Source organism: Biomphalaria glabrata, chromosome 15 (genome assembly GCF_947242115.1).
Source record: "Biomphalaria glabrata chromosome 15, xgBioGlab47.1, whole genome shotgun sequence".
Lineage (NCBI taxonomy): Eukaryota > Metazoa > Mollusca > Gastropoda > Planorbidae > Biomphalaria > Biomphalaria glabrata.
The window spans coordinates 12,295,935-12,310,629 of record NC_074725.1 but is presented as its reverse complement, the minus strand read 5'-3'; the positions used below and the strand labels follow the sequence as shown (position 1 = coordinate 12,310,629).

At 38.9% G+C, this 14,695-nt stretch overlaps 1 protein-coding gene across 2 annotated transcripts in view; it reads right to left on the bottom strand.

Annotated features, from left to right (window-relative positions):
• Positions 1 to 1,677: 1,677 nt before the first annotated feature.
• The window catches only part of LOC106063483 (dynein regulatory complex protein 11-like), a 33,754-nt gene continuing 20,736 nt past the window's right edge, over positions 1,678 to 14,695 (bottom strand). The window contains exons 9-15 of one of the 2 annotated variants that reach the window (XM_056012498.1): positions 13,204 to 13,304; positions 11,441 to 11,692; positions 10,419 to 10,581; positions 7,827 to 8,045; positions 5,635 to 5,748; positions 4,406 to 4,661; positions 1,678 to 2,578 (exon numbers count right to left, since the gene is read on the bottom strand). In XM_056012498.1, the coding sequence (XP_055868473.1) occupies positions 4,407 to 4,661; positions 5,635 to 5,748; positions 7,827 to 8,045; positions 10,419 to 10,581; positions 11,441 to 11,692; positions 13,204 to 13,304 (1,104 nt within the window). In that variant the 3' untranslated portion in view covers positions 1,678 to 2,578; position 4,406. Of the gene's footprint in view, positions 2,579 to 4,405; positions 4,662 to 5,634; positions 5,749 to 7,826; positions 8,046 to 10,418; positions 10,582 to 11,440; positions 11,693 to 13,203; positions 13,305 to 14,695 lie in introns of those variants that run through there. The other variant, XM_056012499.1, reaches the window with a different exon arrangement.

Genomic DNA, 14,695 nt, shown 5'->3' with positions numbered 1-14,695 from the left:
AAAATTGTAGATTCCCTGCCATTACTAGCAATGGGGTCTGGGGAGCGCTAGCGCGGGGCGAAGCCCCGCCGCCAAGCACTATTTCTGGTATTGAAAGCCAACAAAATGCATATTCTGAGGTATCTACAATGCATTTTCCTGCTATTAAAAAGTTCTATTTCAAAAACCTAATGTGCTATTCTAACTGACTTAGACCCTACCGCGCCGTTCGGAGCATTTGACGTCAAGCTGTTTCCATAAAAATCTGTCACTGGTAATGTCTGAAGCCTCTTCCCACCTGCCATGAGGACCTCAATGAATGAGTGGCGTCAAGTTGTACTAGGATATCATTGCAACTCTTCTTATGCGTAATTCATTTTGTCGGAGAACATGTCCCGCAAACCTCATGCGTCGCTCTCTCACAATCTTACTAAAGGGTCGACTCCCAGTTCGGCATAGGATTTCTTTGATTTAAACCCGATCTCTATAACTGACTACTAAAATCTGTCTTAGCCATCTTTGTTGAGCCACATTTAGTGTTTTTCAATTTCGGAAGATGACTATTCACTACAGCTTATTAAGGGAGCCCTGCCACTGGTAAAAATGTGTAACCACTCTTGAATACGCTCTTGGAATTAAGTGACTGTAGTTTGCTTTAGATTTTATATCGAAAAGAGAAGTTTTATCGTCAAAATCATCTGTTGGGGGTTTTCCACCTCAAAATGCTCTGTAGGGGGATCTTAAACTCAAAACCATCTGGAGGAGTTTTAAACTTTAAACAAACGCCATCTGTAGAAGAGGGGTTTAAACTCAAAACCCCCGATTGGATTGGCTACGCTCAAATAATTTTAGTGTGTAATTTGCTTTTTTTTTTATATTAAAGAGGTATTTTTAGCATTAAACCCCTCTGAATGGGGGTTTAAACTCAAAACCCCTTTTGGCAACGCTCATATCATTTTGAGTGCGTAATTTGCTTTTTTTCTTACACTGAAGATGTATTTTTTAGCTTCAAACCCCCCTGACGGGGAGTTTAAACTCAAAACCCCTTTGACTACACTCAAAACATTTTGAGTGTATAATTTGCTTTGTTTTTATTATTAAAGAGGTATTTTTTACCTTCAAACCCCGCTGAAGTGGGTTTTAAACTAAAAAACGTCAAAACCCATTTAGCTACGCTCATAACATTTTGAGATCGTAATTAACTTTTTTTTTATATCGAAGAGGGGGTTTATCGTAAATTTTGGAGGGGGTTTTAAAATCAAAATCTCCCTTAACTGTGCTCTTGGAATTAGGGGATTTTCGTTTGCATTTTTGTTTTGTTTTGTTTTATAGAAGAGGGGGGTTTAACTGCAAAAACCCCAAGTAGGGGGTTTAAAACTCAAAACCCCTAGTAGGGGGTTTTAAACTCAAAACCCCCTGGTAAGGGGTTTTAAACTCAAAACCCCATTGGTTGTGCTGGGGCAATTGATGGTTAAGTATTAAAATCTCACCTAAAATAAACAAAATCAAAGCAAAAAATCATTCACTAAATTCCGATACCCCCCCCCCCCCAAAAGGGGGGGGGGATTTCATTTCGGGGGGGGGGGGGGTTTGAACCCCAAACCCCCCCCCCCTGGCTACGCCCATGCATACGGTACTTATCTTTACTCATTAGAATTGTAAAAAAGATAAGTTAAGATAATAAGAAAATAACACTGATTAGGAGGGCGTACATTTTATATTTAGAAAAACAATGTATAGAGAATTAGTTGTGTTTAGAATCAACAATATAATTTTTGTTTGTATAATAATAACAAAAGTGTGTATTTTTTTTGTCTGACTTGAAAGACTCACACAGCGAAAATATGAACATGTATTTTATTTTTATATCACATATAAAGCAGAATACAAGATCTTATTTAAAAATAGAAGAATACAGAAAATAAAGGGTGTACTGTATCTAAAAAAATAAGTAATAAATAAAATAAAATAAAAATACAAATTAGTGTATAGGCTGAGTACCAAAACATTACTTAGATTTGTGGACTGCAATGGATTTTTGTATACTTTTTTTATTCAGTTGACATATAATATGAGTAGCACACATTGGTTATAATTTATAAATCCATATATAACACGTCAGAAAAGTAATAATATTAAAAATAATTATACGAGGAAGCCTTAAGTAAGAAAACATTTTGGGGAAACAATATTTCATTTGATTCTGACTTTAAAACAAGACGTACCTATACAATCTGCAATAATTCTCACATATGCTCCAAATCTCCACTAGAGATATAACCTTGTTTTAATCGCTCTCGAAGTAAGTACTAACTTTAGAATTCACCCAAACAAGAGAGTTCTTATCAATTTGTACTTGTCTTTGACATTGTGCTCAGTTCAACAGTTCATTCCATGGTTACTGTGTCAAAGCATATTTCATTTTCTCATTACTACAAAAGGCAAAGAGTTCCCGCGTTCAATTTGTGATCGTGAATTAAAAAAAAAGAAATAGTATATTACAGCATTTTTTCTTTTTGCTGGTCAAGCGAGAAGTGTCCAGTCGGTGTCCAGTTAATGGTCGCGTCTAGTTGGTCATTTATGAAGAGAGTGATCGAATCTGTTGGAAGAAAACACATTTCAATCATTATGAATATTTGTTTGCATTTTAAATAGCAAAGTTTTCGTTTCAGATCGACCGTTCTAGGTCAGTGCTACTCTTCCTTTTTGTACTTGGGTGAAGGGGATCGTATACGTTTTTGTTACCCTAGTCACGTGCTTCATCACACACACACACACACACACACAAATCGTCCAAAGTACTGTGGAAGGATCCGATAGCACCGCTTAAACGGTCGGATATGACCCGCTGGTTGTAGTTTGGTCATCACTGGGGAAGATGATGTTGCGTTTACATGGTGTTTTTTTTTTTGTGGCCACAAGATTCATGAACGAGGTCAATGGTGTGTCAACACATCGGCCAACTGCATTGACTGTGTCTAACACATGCCAGGTACTTTGATGATGCTGGGTTGACTTTATATAATGTGACCATGTTCTAAATATAGTTCAATAATATACTGGTATATGAGTACGGGTATATGGGTATTATTATTATAGCTTTTATATAGCGCTACTTTCATGCTTATAGCATGCTCAGAGCGCTTTTGGTCCAATCTCATTTGTGGACCGGTGGGGGGGAGGGGGTATCTAGGAGTTGGTTTTCAGTGCTGCCTTTAGGCGCTCAGTAAACACCAACTCTGCCCGAGTCGGGTGTCGAACCTCGAGCCCCCTTCTAGGTAGCCAAACCAAGCCAAGTTCAAGCGCACTTGGCCTCTCGACCACGCTTCCCATTATAAAGATAATGTCCAATAGGATAGTAACATTTGTCCATTTGTAAATGGGTTGAGGCACTATCATACATGTATGAACATTTGCGGCGATTTGAACTTGAGACTCTCATTTTGGAAGCAAATCATTTAATTAGTTGGCCACCAGGCTTATTATAATGGTAGGATGTAGCAAGAGGTAATCTTTGATAAACTGTCCCAAGGCTCGGAAATAAGAAAAGGTTTAGGCGTAAGGCTAGCGACCTCCCCCTTTGGAAACCACAATTTTTACAGACACCACAACAGCATCTAGCCAAAAAGACATTGGCCACGGTGATTCCTCTCACGAAGTGTTAATGACGCGAGGGGAGTTCCATAGAAAAAGTTTGATGGCGACCAAAGAGTTTGCTGCATTTAGTTTCAAAAGGATGAAGTCAAATGACTGGAAGGGGGAATATATGAGGGGAAGGGGGGATGTACGACACAATACGTGTGGCTGCAAACGTCATTTTATTAGAATAACGTGGACTAACATCCACATTTGTAAACAGGAAGCTGTTTACATTCTATTAGCTTTCAGTTTCTATACAGTAGAGTAAATTAATAAAAGGGAGACAACTCGTTTCAGTTAGGAGAATAGTTTTGAACGTTCGATTTGAAAAATTATAAATATAGGAAACAAGCTTATTTCAAGCCCCCCCCCCCCCAAACACACAGCCCCATACCAGTCTGTTCAGTCTTTGAGTTTCAAGCTTCATGTTCAATTTTCTTATGTGAATAGTTTTCTGAATAGTTTATTACGTTGTGTTTGTTTTTTTTTGTCAGTTGGACCCCCGAGATTCCAAAAAATGCCAAAAAAAAACGCAAACTAAAACTTTATGATCACATCACAAGGTCCTCAGGGCTCATAAAGACCTTTCTTCAGGGAACAGTACCAGGAAAAAAGAAGAAAGAGGGCAGAGAAAGCGATGGGAAGACTAAAGAATTAACGAAAGAGATTCTAGTCAAGGCAAAAAGATAAAGATAAATGGAGAAAGATCATGTGGTGCCTCTAAGTTGCAGTTATTTTACTAATGGTGTTACTCTAGTCATTCTGTACGGTGAGCGGCTATACTGACATCATTTGGCGGCTTGTTCCAGCAGCCTATCCATCTCGTCCATCACGTCTTGCCAGGCTTTGTATGCCTGCACCATAGGGATCTGATCGTACCAGTCCAGCCAAGCTTGTGTCGTCTCCGAAGAGGGCCTGGACATCATAGACAGGCACTGGATAAACTCGTCGTTGGTAATTGGCCTGCACCTGCTCAGGCGGTCAGCGTGAAGGACGTTGTCGATGACGAACTGGATCTCCCGGAAACTGTAGCCCTCGGTCAGCTGGTGGAAACATGAGAAAACGTTAAAGTCAGACATTTTTTTTTATTGAAATATATACTGTTCAAGCAACAATATTATTATGTTGTCACAGTCTCGCTTGACATTGCCTGTTATTTGTTCCCCTCGGGTCAAGAAGGTGAAAAGCCACGAGAAACATCTGATATAGAAAGAGGAAGTAAGAATGACTAAATTCACTTTAAGTCAGTAGCAGTCGTCTTTAGTACTTGAGACAGTACACATATTTCGGTAGCAGTTGTATTAGATACTTGGAGTAGTACAGACGTCTTTGTTACCATCTGTGATGCGGACGTGATTTAATAGTGAAACTGTATGTACACCTATTTTAGAGGACTAAGTATATTTGATACTGCTACGGTTTAGATGTAACTGTAGATCTACTTATTTTGGATTAAGCTCAATACGTTTATGTAACTACTATGAAGGATGTCATGCCATTTCTCATTTAACCAAGTGCTTTGTAACTGAATGCTTGAAGTTACAGTATATTATTCTCATTTAATAAACATTGCATATCCACCGAAGTTGGACTCAAGTCAGTGTATACTAGTTATGTATGTAACTTGATAATTGTAGCTCCAAGACACACGAACCCAGCATTCTATATTTTGTTGACCAGCATGCAACATATATATGCATAGAACTGGAACTACTAATTTGTCTAGGACAGATTGACCAAAGACTGTTGAGCCAAGGACAGCTGGAAGAGTATGGAGATATACGTAGGAAAAAAATGTCTCTTGGCAGTTCAAAAAATTGGAATCTCTTTTAGGTATTTAAAGATAAGTTCTCACTGGTTTTAGAACTTAAAAAATAGATTTTAGTTCAAAGAAACCTAGATCCCGATGAATTTATAAGAAAATAATATCCACTACCCCTCTAGACTGAGAATCGCTCGTTAAGCCCCTGCAGTTTCCCACACAAAGTCTCCATGTTGTCCCGTCTAGTAGCTCACCTTGGACAGAACTGAAACGTTCAGATTAGTCCGCAACAAAGGAAGTTTGGCCAGGAGGGCCTTCCACATGGCAGTCCGACTTCCGTACTCTGGCGTGGGGAAGAAAATCACATTCTGTAAACAGTTGGATCACGTCAAGGCAGGGTCATATTATGTAAACAGTTGGATCACGTAAAGGCAAGGTCATATTATGTAACCAGATGGATCACATCAAGGCAGGGTCATATTATGTAAACAGGTGGATCACATCAAGGCAGGGTCATATTATGTAAACAGGTGGATCACATCAAGGCAGGGTCATATTATGTAAACAGGTGGATCACATCAAGGCAGGGTCATATTATGTAAACAGGTGGACTACATCAAGGCAGGGTCACATTATGTAAACAGGTGGACCACATCAAGGCAGGGTCATATTAGTAAACATATGGATCACATCAAGGCAGGGTCATATTATGTAAACAGGTGGATCACATCAAGGCAGGGTCATATTATGTAAACAGGTGGATCACATCAAGGCAGGGTCATATTATGTAAACAGGTGGACTACATCAAGGCAGGGTCACATTATGTAAACAGGTGGACCACATCAAGGCAGGGTCATATTAGTAAACATATGGATCACATCAAGGCAGGGTCATATTATGTAAACAGGTGGATCACATCAAGGCAGGGTCATATTATGTAAACAGATGGATCACGTAAAGGCAGGGTCATATTATGTCAACAGATGGATCACGTAAAGGCAGGGTCATATTATGTCAACAGATGGATCACGTAAAGGCAGGGTCATATTATGTAAACAGATGGATCACATCAAGGCAGGGTCATATTATGTAAACAGATGGATCACATCAAGGCAGGGTCATATTATGTAAACAGGTGGATCACATCAAGGCAGGGTCATATTATATAAACAGATGGATCACGTAAAGGCAGGATCATATTATGTCAACAGATGGATCACGTAAAGGCAGGGTCATATTATGTCAACAGATGGATCACGTAAAGGCAGGGTCATATTATGTAAACAGGTGGATCACGTCAAGGCAGGGTCATATTATGTAAACAGATGGATCACGTAAAGGCAGGGTCATATTATGTCAACAGATGGATCACGTAAAGGCAGGGTCATATTGTGTAAAGATAGACAAAGTCATTGCAGGGTCATATTATGTAAACAGATGGATCACGTAAAGGCAGGGTCATATTATGTCAACAGATGGATCACGTAAAGGCAGGGTCATATTGTGTAAAGATAGACAAAGTCATTGCAGGGTCATATTGTGTAAAGATAGACAAAGTCATTGCAGGGTCACATTATGTAAACCTATATAAAACAAGACACTAAGTAAACACGTTGTGTATAAATAGACAGTGAATTCAGGGACATATTATGTATGTACATATAAAGACAAGCTATTATATAGACCACTAAGTTGGACACTCACGCAAGTGCTGCCATTTATTTTGTTAGAACTTCGTCAAGTAATTTATTTTTTAAAAAGTCAAAGTACATCTAGCACAGTGCGGCAGAAACCAAACGGCCGCCCAAATAATTATCACCTTGTTACCATTATAGATACCAAGAAATAGTCAATAGATTCCTTTATAAATGTTAAGCACAAAGATTTCTCACTCCGTGGTGGCAACGATTTTGTATTATTCTCCATATTATAATGAGATTTTTGTTTTAAGTTATAAAGTCATAAATCCTATCACTAGTCTGGACCAGTTGTGAAAAGGGGAGGGGAAGAAGAGGGTATCTTGGTGAATGTTTACATGATCGTCTTTTAAATGCATACAAAATGTTCACTCAAGTCCCAAGATTCCTCAAGGAGACTATTTCAACATATACCACAACATCTGTGACGTACGATTTCTTTCCCTTGTTCAAGATAAAAAAATATTACCAATAGTTCATTGACTAATTAGTTAATTTTTTTTATTGATCCTTGTGTTTTCAGGTAAAAGAAATAATTGTGCAAAAGTTCAGCTTGATCTGAAATTGGGTGTAAGAGAAATAACATGTACAAACTTTTTACAAGACAGACAGACAGACTGAGTTGATGTAAGCTTTGAAAAAATATTAACCTTCTGTTTCTTATATGGCAATATAGGTCGAAATTGCACCCTTAATTAAATTCTGAAATAAAAAGAAATTCTTTATAAATAGAAACTATTCTAATGACCTTGAAAACATTAAGCAAGGATTTGGTTTTACAGTAAAAAGGAAGGTGGGTCAATCCAATAAGAGCCATTCTGTCCCCTTGTTTCAATTTCTTCATCAAGCCTTGCAAGAACGACGCCCACCTGGCTGGATTGTCATCGGATTTGGGTCCCGGCTTGAGAGGGAACACCAACTCGCATTCATCCACGTAAAAGACGGTGGGCTCCAAGGCTTTGCCAACCTGAGACCAGAGGAAGACAAAAACAGTTTTTAACACTATCGATGAGACAAAGTAAGTAGGACATAGAAAGTTCTAGATAGATTCTGGATCTATAGAGTAGCGATATAAACTTTACTGATAGGTACCGTGCCATGTCTGCCTGGCTGAAGTTATGGGTTTGAGTCCTTGTGAAAATGTGTGATTTGTATTTGATCCACCTGACATGACTTAATCCTGTGCATTCCCAGGGTAGCGTAGGGCCGCTACCGCACCTCTCCATTGAACTCGGTTCTGAGCTTGCTTTTTTCATCTGCTTCCCTGTCATTCCAGTATCCTCAGTTTCACTGATGACAGATCTCTTCCAGGTTAACTTGAGTCTGCCCAGTTTCCTTTTTCCTTGAGGATTCCAATCAAGTGCCTGCCTTTCAACATTGGTAGCTAGTTTTCGCAGGGTGTGTCCTATCCATCTCCACTTTCGCTTTGTGATGTCTTGGAATATGGGCTTTTGTCTAGTTCTTTCCCACAAATTGACAAAAGTTATTTATTATTTTTTTCTCGCCAACTAATTCCTAATATCCAGTGTAGGCATCCGTTAACAAGGGTCTGGAGCTTTTCCATATTTGTTTTGATCCCACCAGTCACTTGTTATTGATATGAAAGAATGTATTATTGTGCTGGCCACTAGTGGCCACACAAAATAATTCTACTTTTTGTTTTAAAAAAAAAAAAGTTATTTCTCGTGCCCACTTCTGTTTCTGAACCAGTCTCTTCCTGAACTGTTGAGTTGACACAATGACACATTTGTTCTATATAACCTGTTGTGCCAATAAGTTCTAGACAAGTTGGGTAGTCCATAAGTCATCCAGGCAGGTCTACTTGGTTTGAAGTAGGCTTCTAGTGAGAGTTCTTTATCTCATTGGAAAAGATGTTCCACTTTTCTATATAAGCAATTAAAGCAGTGCTTCTCAATTTTTTGCCTATTGCGCTCATAAACGAAAACAACCCCCCCCCCCTCCTTAGACAGCTGTAGCCTCCCAAATTGAAGTCTAGATCTCTGGAAGTATACTATGAGAATGGGGAGATGCTTATAGATACAGAGGTGTAAACCATGTGGTTTGTCTTTGAATGTAAATACTGTAATATACTTGTAATTCAAACTTCAATATTCATTAAAGGTAATCCGTTTAGGTATTTATTTTTTTCTTAGATAATTTTTAAAAGTGTTTTGTATACAATATGCCTTATAAGTTTTACGTGACAATGTGAAAACAATTCCATTATTAATGTGTTATTTACTTTTAAGAGTGTTATGTGGTATTTCTCTAGTTGCTTCCCTTATGCTAACATAAAATGGTGGATGGATTAACTCCCTTCTTACTTAATTTTGCTTAATGTTCATATTTATTGTTTGATCTGGCACACTAAAATGAAGCTGCTGTGCCTCCGAAAGATTCTGAAAATCACAGGGCATTAATAGTGTTTAATACTGAGATTCTCGCTCGAACGTGTCTCTCCAGGATCTTCACCATCCTCAAACAAACAGCCGGCGTTAGCTGGTTCATGTCCACAGGATGGACAATGAACTTATGCCGAAAGTCATCCTTCATGGACAACTCGCGATGGGCACAAGACTACTGGTCGTCACCATATCCATTTTGTGGATCTAATAAAACAGGAACTCAAAGCAGTGGACATCGATGTTGACCACTGGGAAGACAAAGCCCCAGATAGCACTGTGTGGAGAGAGAGTGACAAAGTTCCAGCGAAAAAGACATCGACCTCAGCTCTGCAAGAAATGCGACGAACCAAATTACCAAAGCAAATGTCACATTTTACCAGCATTGTATGTGGACGGCAAAGTCTCTCAAAATTAAGGCAATTCCTTTTAAGAGTGTTTGTTTATATAGTTGAACTCTGCAGACTAGAGGAATATCGTGTCAAAGAATGTATGTTAAGGTTTGTCCTCGAATCCGAAGATAAAAGAAAATGGCAACATTTCACGTGACTCCACTGGGATCAGCATATTCGGTCACATTCAACACCACAAGACATCCAAACTGAGCTAACTAGGCTCTATATGTAAAGTTACAATTAGATGGAGCAGATAAATGCTACGCTTTGGACTAAATATCAATCAAAATGGCTCAATAGTCTGAGACGGCTGCTTTCAACGGATACCTCGAGGTTTCTCATCAGGAGTTTCCATCTCCTACGCTGACTGTATACCAACCCTATAGATCGCAGTCGGACTCCGGGAGAAGAAAACAAATTCTTGAATTTACTTTTCGAAGTTTCCCGTTCATTTTTTTTTTCGCGTGCCGCGTTATGAAAGCACCATAGTTTGCCCACCCCATGTTATAGCCTTAGTGCTAAGCACCTAATTCTTATGCTCACCTTCAGAAGGGCTGCCTTAAGATAGTTCTGTTCCTCTGTACCGATGTATTTCCCATTCAGCGTTGCAGGGGAGAGGTCGATCAGGTTAGAACCGGTCTCCCGGCAGATGGCGTGCAGGAGCATCGTCTTACCAGTCCCAGGTGGCCCGGCAAATAGCATGGTGCTTCAAGAAAAGGGACAGTCTTAAACTCTTAGAGTAATGTAAAACATCGAAATAACTATTTAAAAAAACATGCTTAGAATATGTAACTATAATGAATGGTATAGATATAACTAAAAAAAACACACTGCTATGGGTGGATTGCTGTATTCGTTGAGGCATTAAATATTTTAACACAATATCTTAGAGCAGGACTTCACTAGAAAGTGTTTTTTTTTTCAAAGTTTAAATGTGTGTTGAAAAAAAAATGGGGGATGTTAGATATAAACATGTACCATAAAGTACTTTGGTAAATTCTAAAGAGCGTATTGAAAAATGGAAATGGCTCTCTATTCTCCCTCCCCCATAAACACACACATCTAGTTTTTCTTCTTCTGTAGGCAAGGCGACCTCCTCCAACCAGGTGTATTTGTACCTTGAAACATTTCAACAGCTGTCTATGGCTGTCTAAGGCTGTTCAAATTCAGAAATGAAACGGATTCTACTTCAGCATGAAGACTTTCTATGTCCTTTGATATATTACCAAGGCCATTGAATGTCCAATTGTATGCCCATGCGAAGCAGAGTTTGAATGTATGGTGAAATGTAGGAATCGACATTATATTGAGAATTTTAGAAAAAGCCGTCAAAAATAAAATGGCTACTGCGAACGACTAATGATGTCACAAACACAAGATGACGTCAGCAAGACGAAAGGCACAATACGAAAACAAATGAAAATTAAAAAAAAAACTGTAGGCAATTTTTTTTGTTTTAAAGTTTTAAACATATTTTAAATATGTTGTTTATTTGTATCTCATCAGTTCCTAACATTGCTAAAAATAAAACTAATAAGAAACGGGCGGGGGAAGGAATAACTCACTTTAAAATGGGCGTCGCCTTGTGGACGAATTCGGAGCTCAAAGGGAGACCAAGCAGTAGTGTCACAATATTCTTGATGTCAGGTATAGTCGGGATGCACTCCCTTTGAGCCGCTCGCTGAAAGTTGTGGTCGCCGATGATGTCTTTCATCTTAACACTGTTGACCGGTTTGACCAGCCCCATCAGCACCAGCTCCCCGTACAGCTCTTCTACAGTCCTCTCCCCAGTGGGGCCCAGTTTCACAGTAGCGGTCCTTTAGAGAAAAGAAAATTCAGACTTTATGCACGCTTCCGTTAAGCTGATTTAAAACCACAACCAAAAAAAAAAACATTCAAAATGTTGTATTTTCAACATAGCAATCGGTTGCCACCCCCAAGAAACTTATCGAGCGGCCGTATAGAAGAATTACTGTATGGAAAGCTGCGTGATCTGGAAACAGCTGTGAAGTTCATCTCCCATATTGGTCTAGTTATTTTAACCCGCCAACATGATAAATAACAAGAAATAGAAACAAAAATACTTTCTAAAAACAATGCTTAACTAAGGGAAGGAACCGCCAATTGCTGCCATTTGTTACAAAATTAATTCTTTAGTCCTAAATGATTAACTAATTTGTTAATTTTTTGATTGATTCGTGTATTGTTATCGACTATCAATAATTAAACAAAATTTCAACTTGATCTGAGAATGGGAAGTGGGAGAAAAAACGTGCCGAAACGTTAAATGCATACAAGTATCTACATTTCTTATTAAATAGAATGTATTCCCCTTATTTCGAACTCAAACAAAATAATTAATCATCACTAGCTAGTGGACTAACTAGCCACCTTTCCTTTCCCCAACTTAAGTCAGATACCCATTAGAGTCAAGTCGACTCGGGGCGCCCATAAAATCCCTATATTCAAAATTCCGCTCTTCACCGAGATTCGAACCCATGACCTTCAAGTTCGGCAGCCAAGCCACCTCGCCCTTTAAAAAGATGCTGAGATGAATATTCATCAGTCTGTACTCGCTATTTAAAGGTAGCGCCAAGAAAGATCCTATTTGGCCGAACTATATGTTCTATTAGGAACTCGGAGGAAAGAAATAATCTCGCTGAGACGCGCCATAGCAGGACGCGGGATCGTGGGCGATAGTTATATGCGTGGCCTACCCCCGCGGCTCTAAAATTTTATGCTAAGAGTTTTCATAGTAATTCGTATTAATTCCGGACCACTCAGTCGCGGGGTCTTAAGCGGTCGACCATGTTCACCATCCATAAAGGCTGCCTTTCTTCTGCAAGGAAGAATCCTAAAGGAAGACTTATATATATATATATATATATATATATATATAGGAAGTGTAATTGTATCATCTAGTTTGGATGAATCATGTAATTAGACCAGTTGGGAAAATAAGATGGTGGTAAGTGATAGGGTCGTAGCGTAGTGAGAAAGCTAAGAGCATGAAATGGCGCTAAACAAAAACAATTGGTAAAAAAAAATATTTGTGCAAAATTTCAGCTTGATCCGAGATTGGGTGTTGGAGAAATAGCTTGTACAAACATTTTACCAGACAGACAAAGTGTGTTGATATAAGCTTTGTAAGAACTATGGTGAAATCCGGTGACTTGCGAACGAAGGGCGCACCACTGGGACACCGCCAAGGTCCTACCACTTGTTAGGTAAGTTTATTATTAGCTACATAGGTAGGCAACATATACATGAGTATGTGCTAGGGCTTTATTTATGTAATGTTGTAGAATGGAAAGAAACTCGGGATTACTTTAACTTTTGAGTCGGAATTTTGTCTGGAGCACTTTTATAAACAGTGTTTTCCAAGGCAAGTTTCATGTTTTCCAGTTCATAGCGCATTAGTTTGTCCACCTGGAGAAATGAAAATAGTATATGAACATTTGTAAAGTCTTATAAAAAAAAAACATTCACTAAGATTTGAACTAGAAAAGTAAAAGATCAAAGGTTGCATGCTCTGCCACTCACATTATTCTGTAATGTTTCACCTTTATTATCACTGTCAGGTTACTGTAGCTAACTAGAGACTAGACAAATATCAACGAAGTTCTTTTCAAAAGGCTACGATGGAGAGGTTTTTATTGGGAAAGGGAGGCGGGGGTTGTATGGTAAGAACAATGAGGAGAGTAGGAGAGACGTAAGAGAGAGAAAAGAGAGAAGTACGAGAAGGAAGAAGTGAGAGAGAGAGAGAGAGAGAGAGGAGAGTAGGAAAGAAGGGAGTAAAAAGGAGATAGGAATTAAGAGAGAGAGAGAGAGCGAGAGAGACGCGAAGTGTGAGAAAAAGAAAGAAAGACGTGGAAGGTAGAAATAAAGAGAGGTGAGAAGTGGGGGGAAAAGATAATTCTGTTTAAGATAGAGATGGGGAGAAGTGTGAGAAAGAAGGAGAGAAATGGGACAGAGAAGTGAGAGAGAAAGAGAGAAAAGTGGAGGAGAAGAGAAGTGCATGTAAGAGAGAAAGAGAGAGCAAGAAAGTGAGAGAAAGATGAAATGGTTGGAAATAGAAAAGTGAGAGAGAGAGAGAGAGTAGAGAAGTGGAGAAGAAGAGAATTGTAAGAGAGAGAGTTGTGGAAGAGGAGTGAAAGAAAGAATTAGGGTACAGAATTGTGGGATGGGCCGATATTTAAGCGTTTTCCTTCATGCTCAGCAGCAGAAAGGCATACTACTTGTGTCTAGAAGCCACTATACTTGTGTCTAGAAGCCACTATACTTGTGTCTAGAAGCCACTGTACTTGTGTCTAGAAGCCCCTATACTTGTGTCTAGAAGCCACTATACTTGTGTCTAGAAGCCACTATACTTGTGTCTAGAAGCCACTATTCATCGAAATAAAAACGCAGGTCATAGCACAGGCAACAATGAACGACGCTATAATGGGATGAAAAATCTTTTTGCTCATGCAAAAGTCGTCAACAGAACAATGTAGGACAGTCTAGAGAAATTCGACCTTTCTCACGACGTGAGGCCCTGGGCAAGTGACATATTAGAGCCACGAATATTTGTGCGATGTTTATCGTGGGCTGACGGTGACATAAGATTCTCTCTGCCCCTTGTAAACACTTCTAGCAATCCCAATGGCATTTTATAAATGTATGAATTAAAAATTGTACTTGTGGACTAATATCAAAGACTTAAGTTGAGAAATACCGGTCTATAGAATTAAAAGTATCAGTTGTTTAGTTCTGACTAAATCAGTATACTGATTTCTTTAAATCATCAGTTAGATGGTGCACATTAAAAGAATTGATTT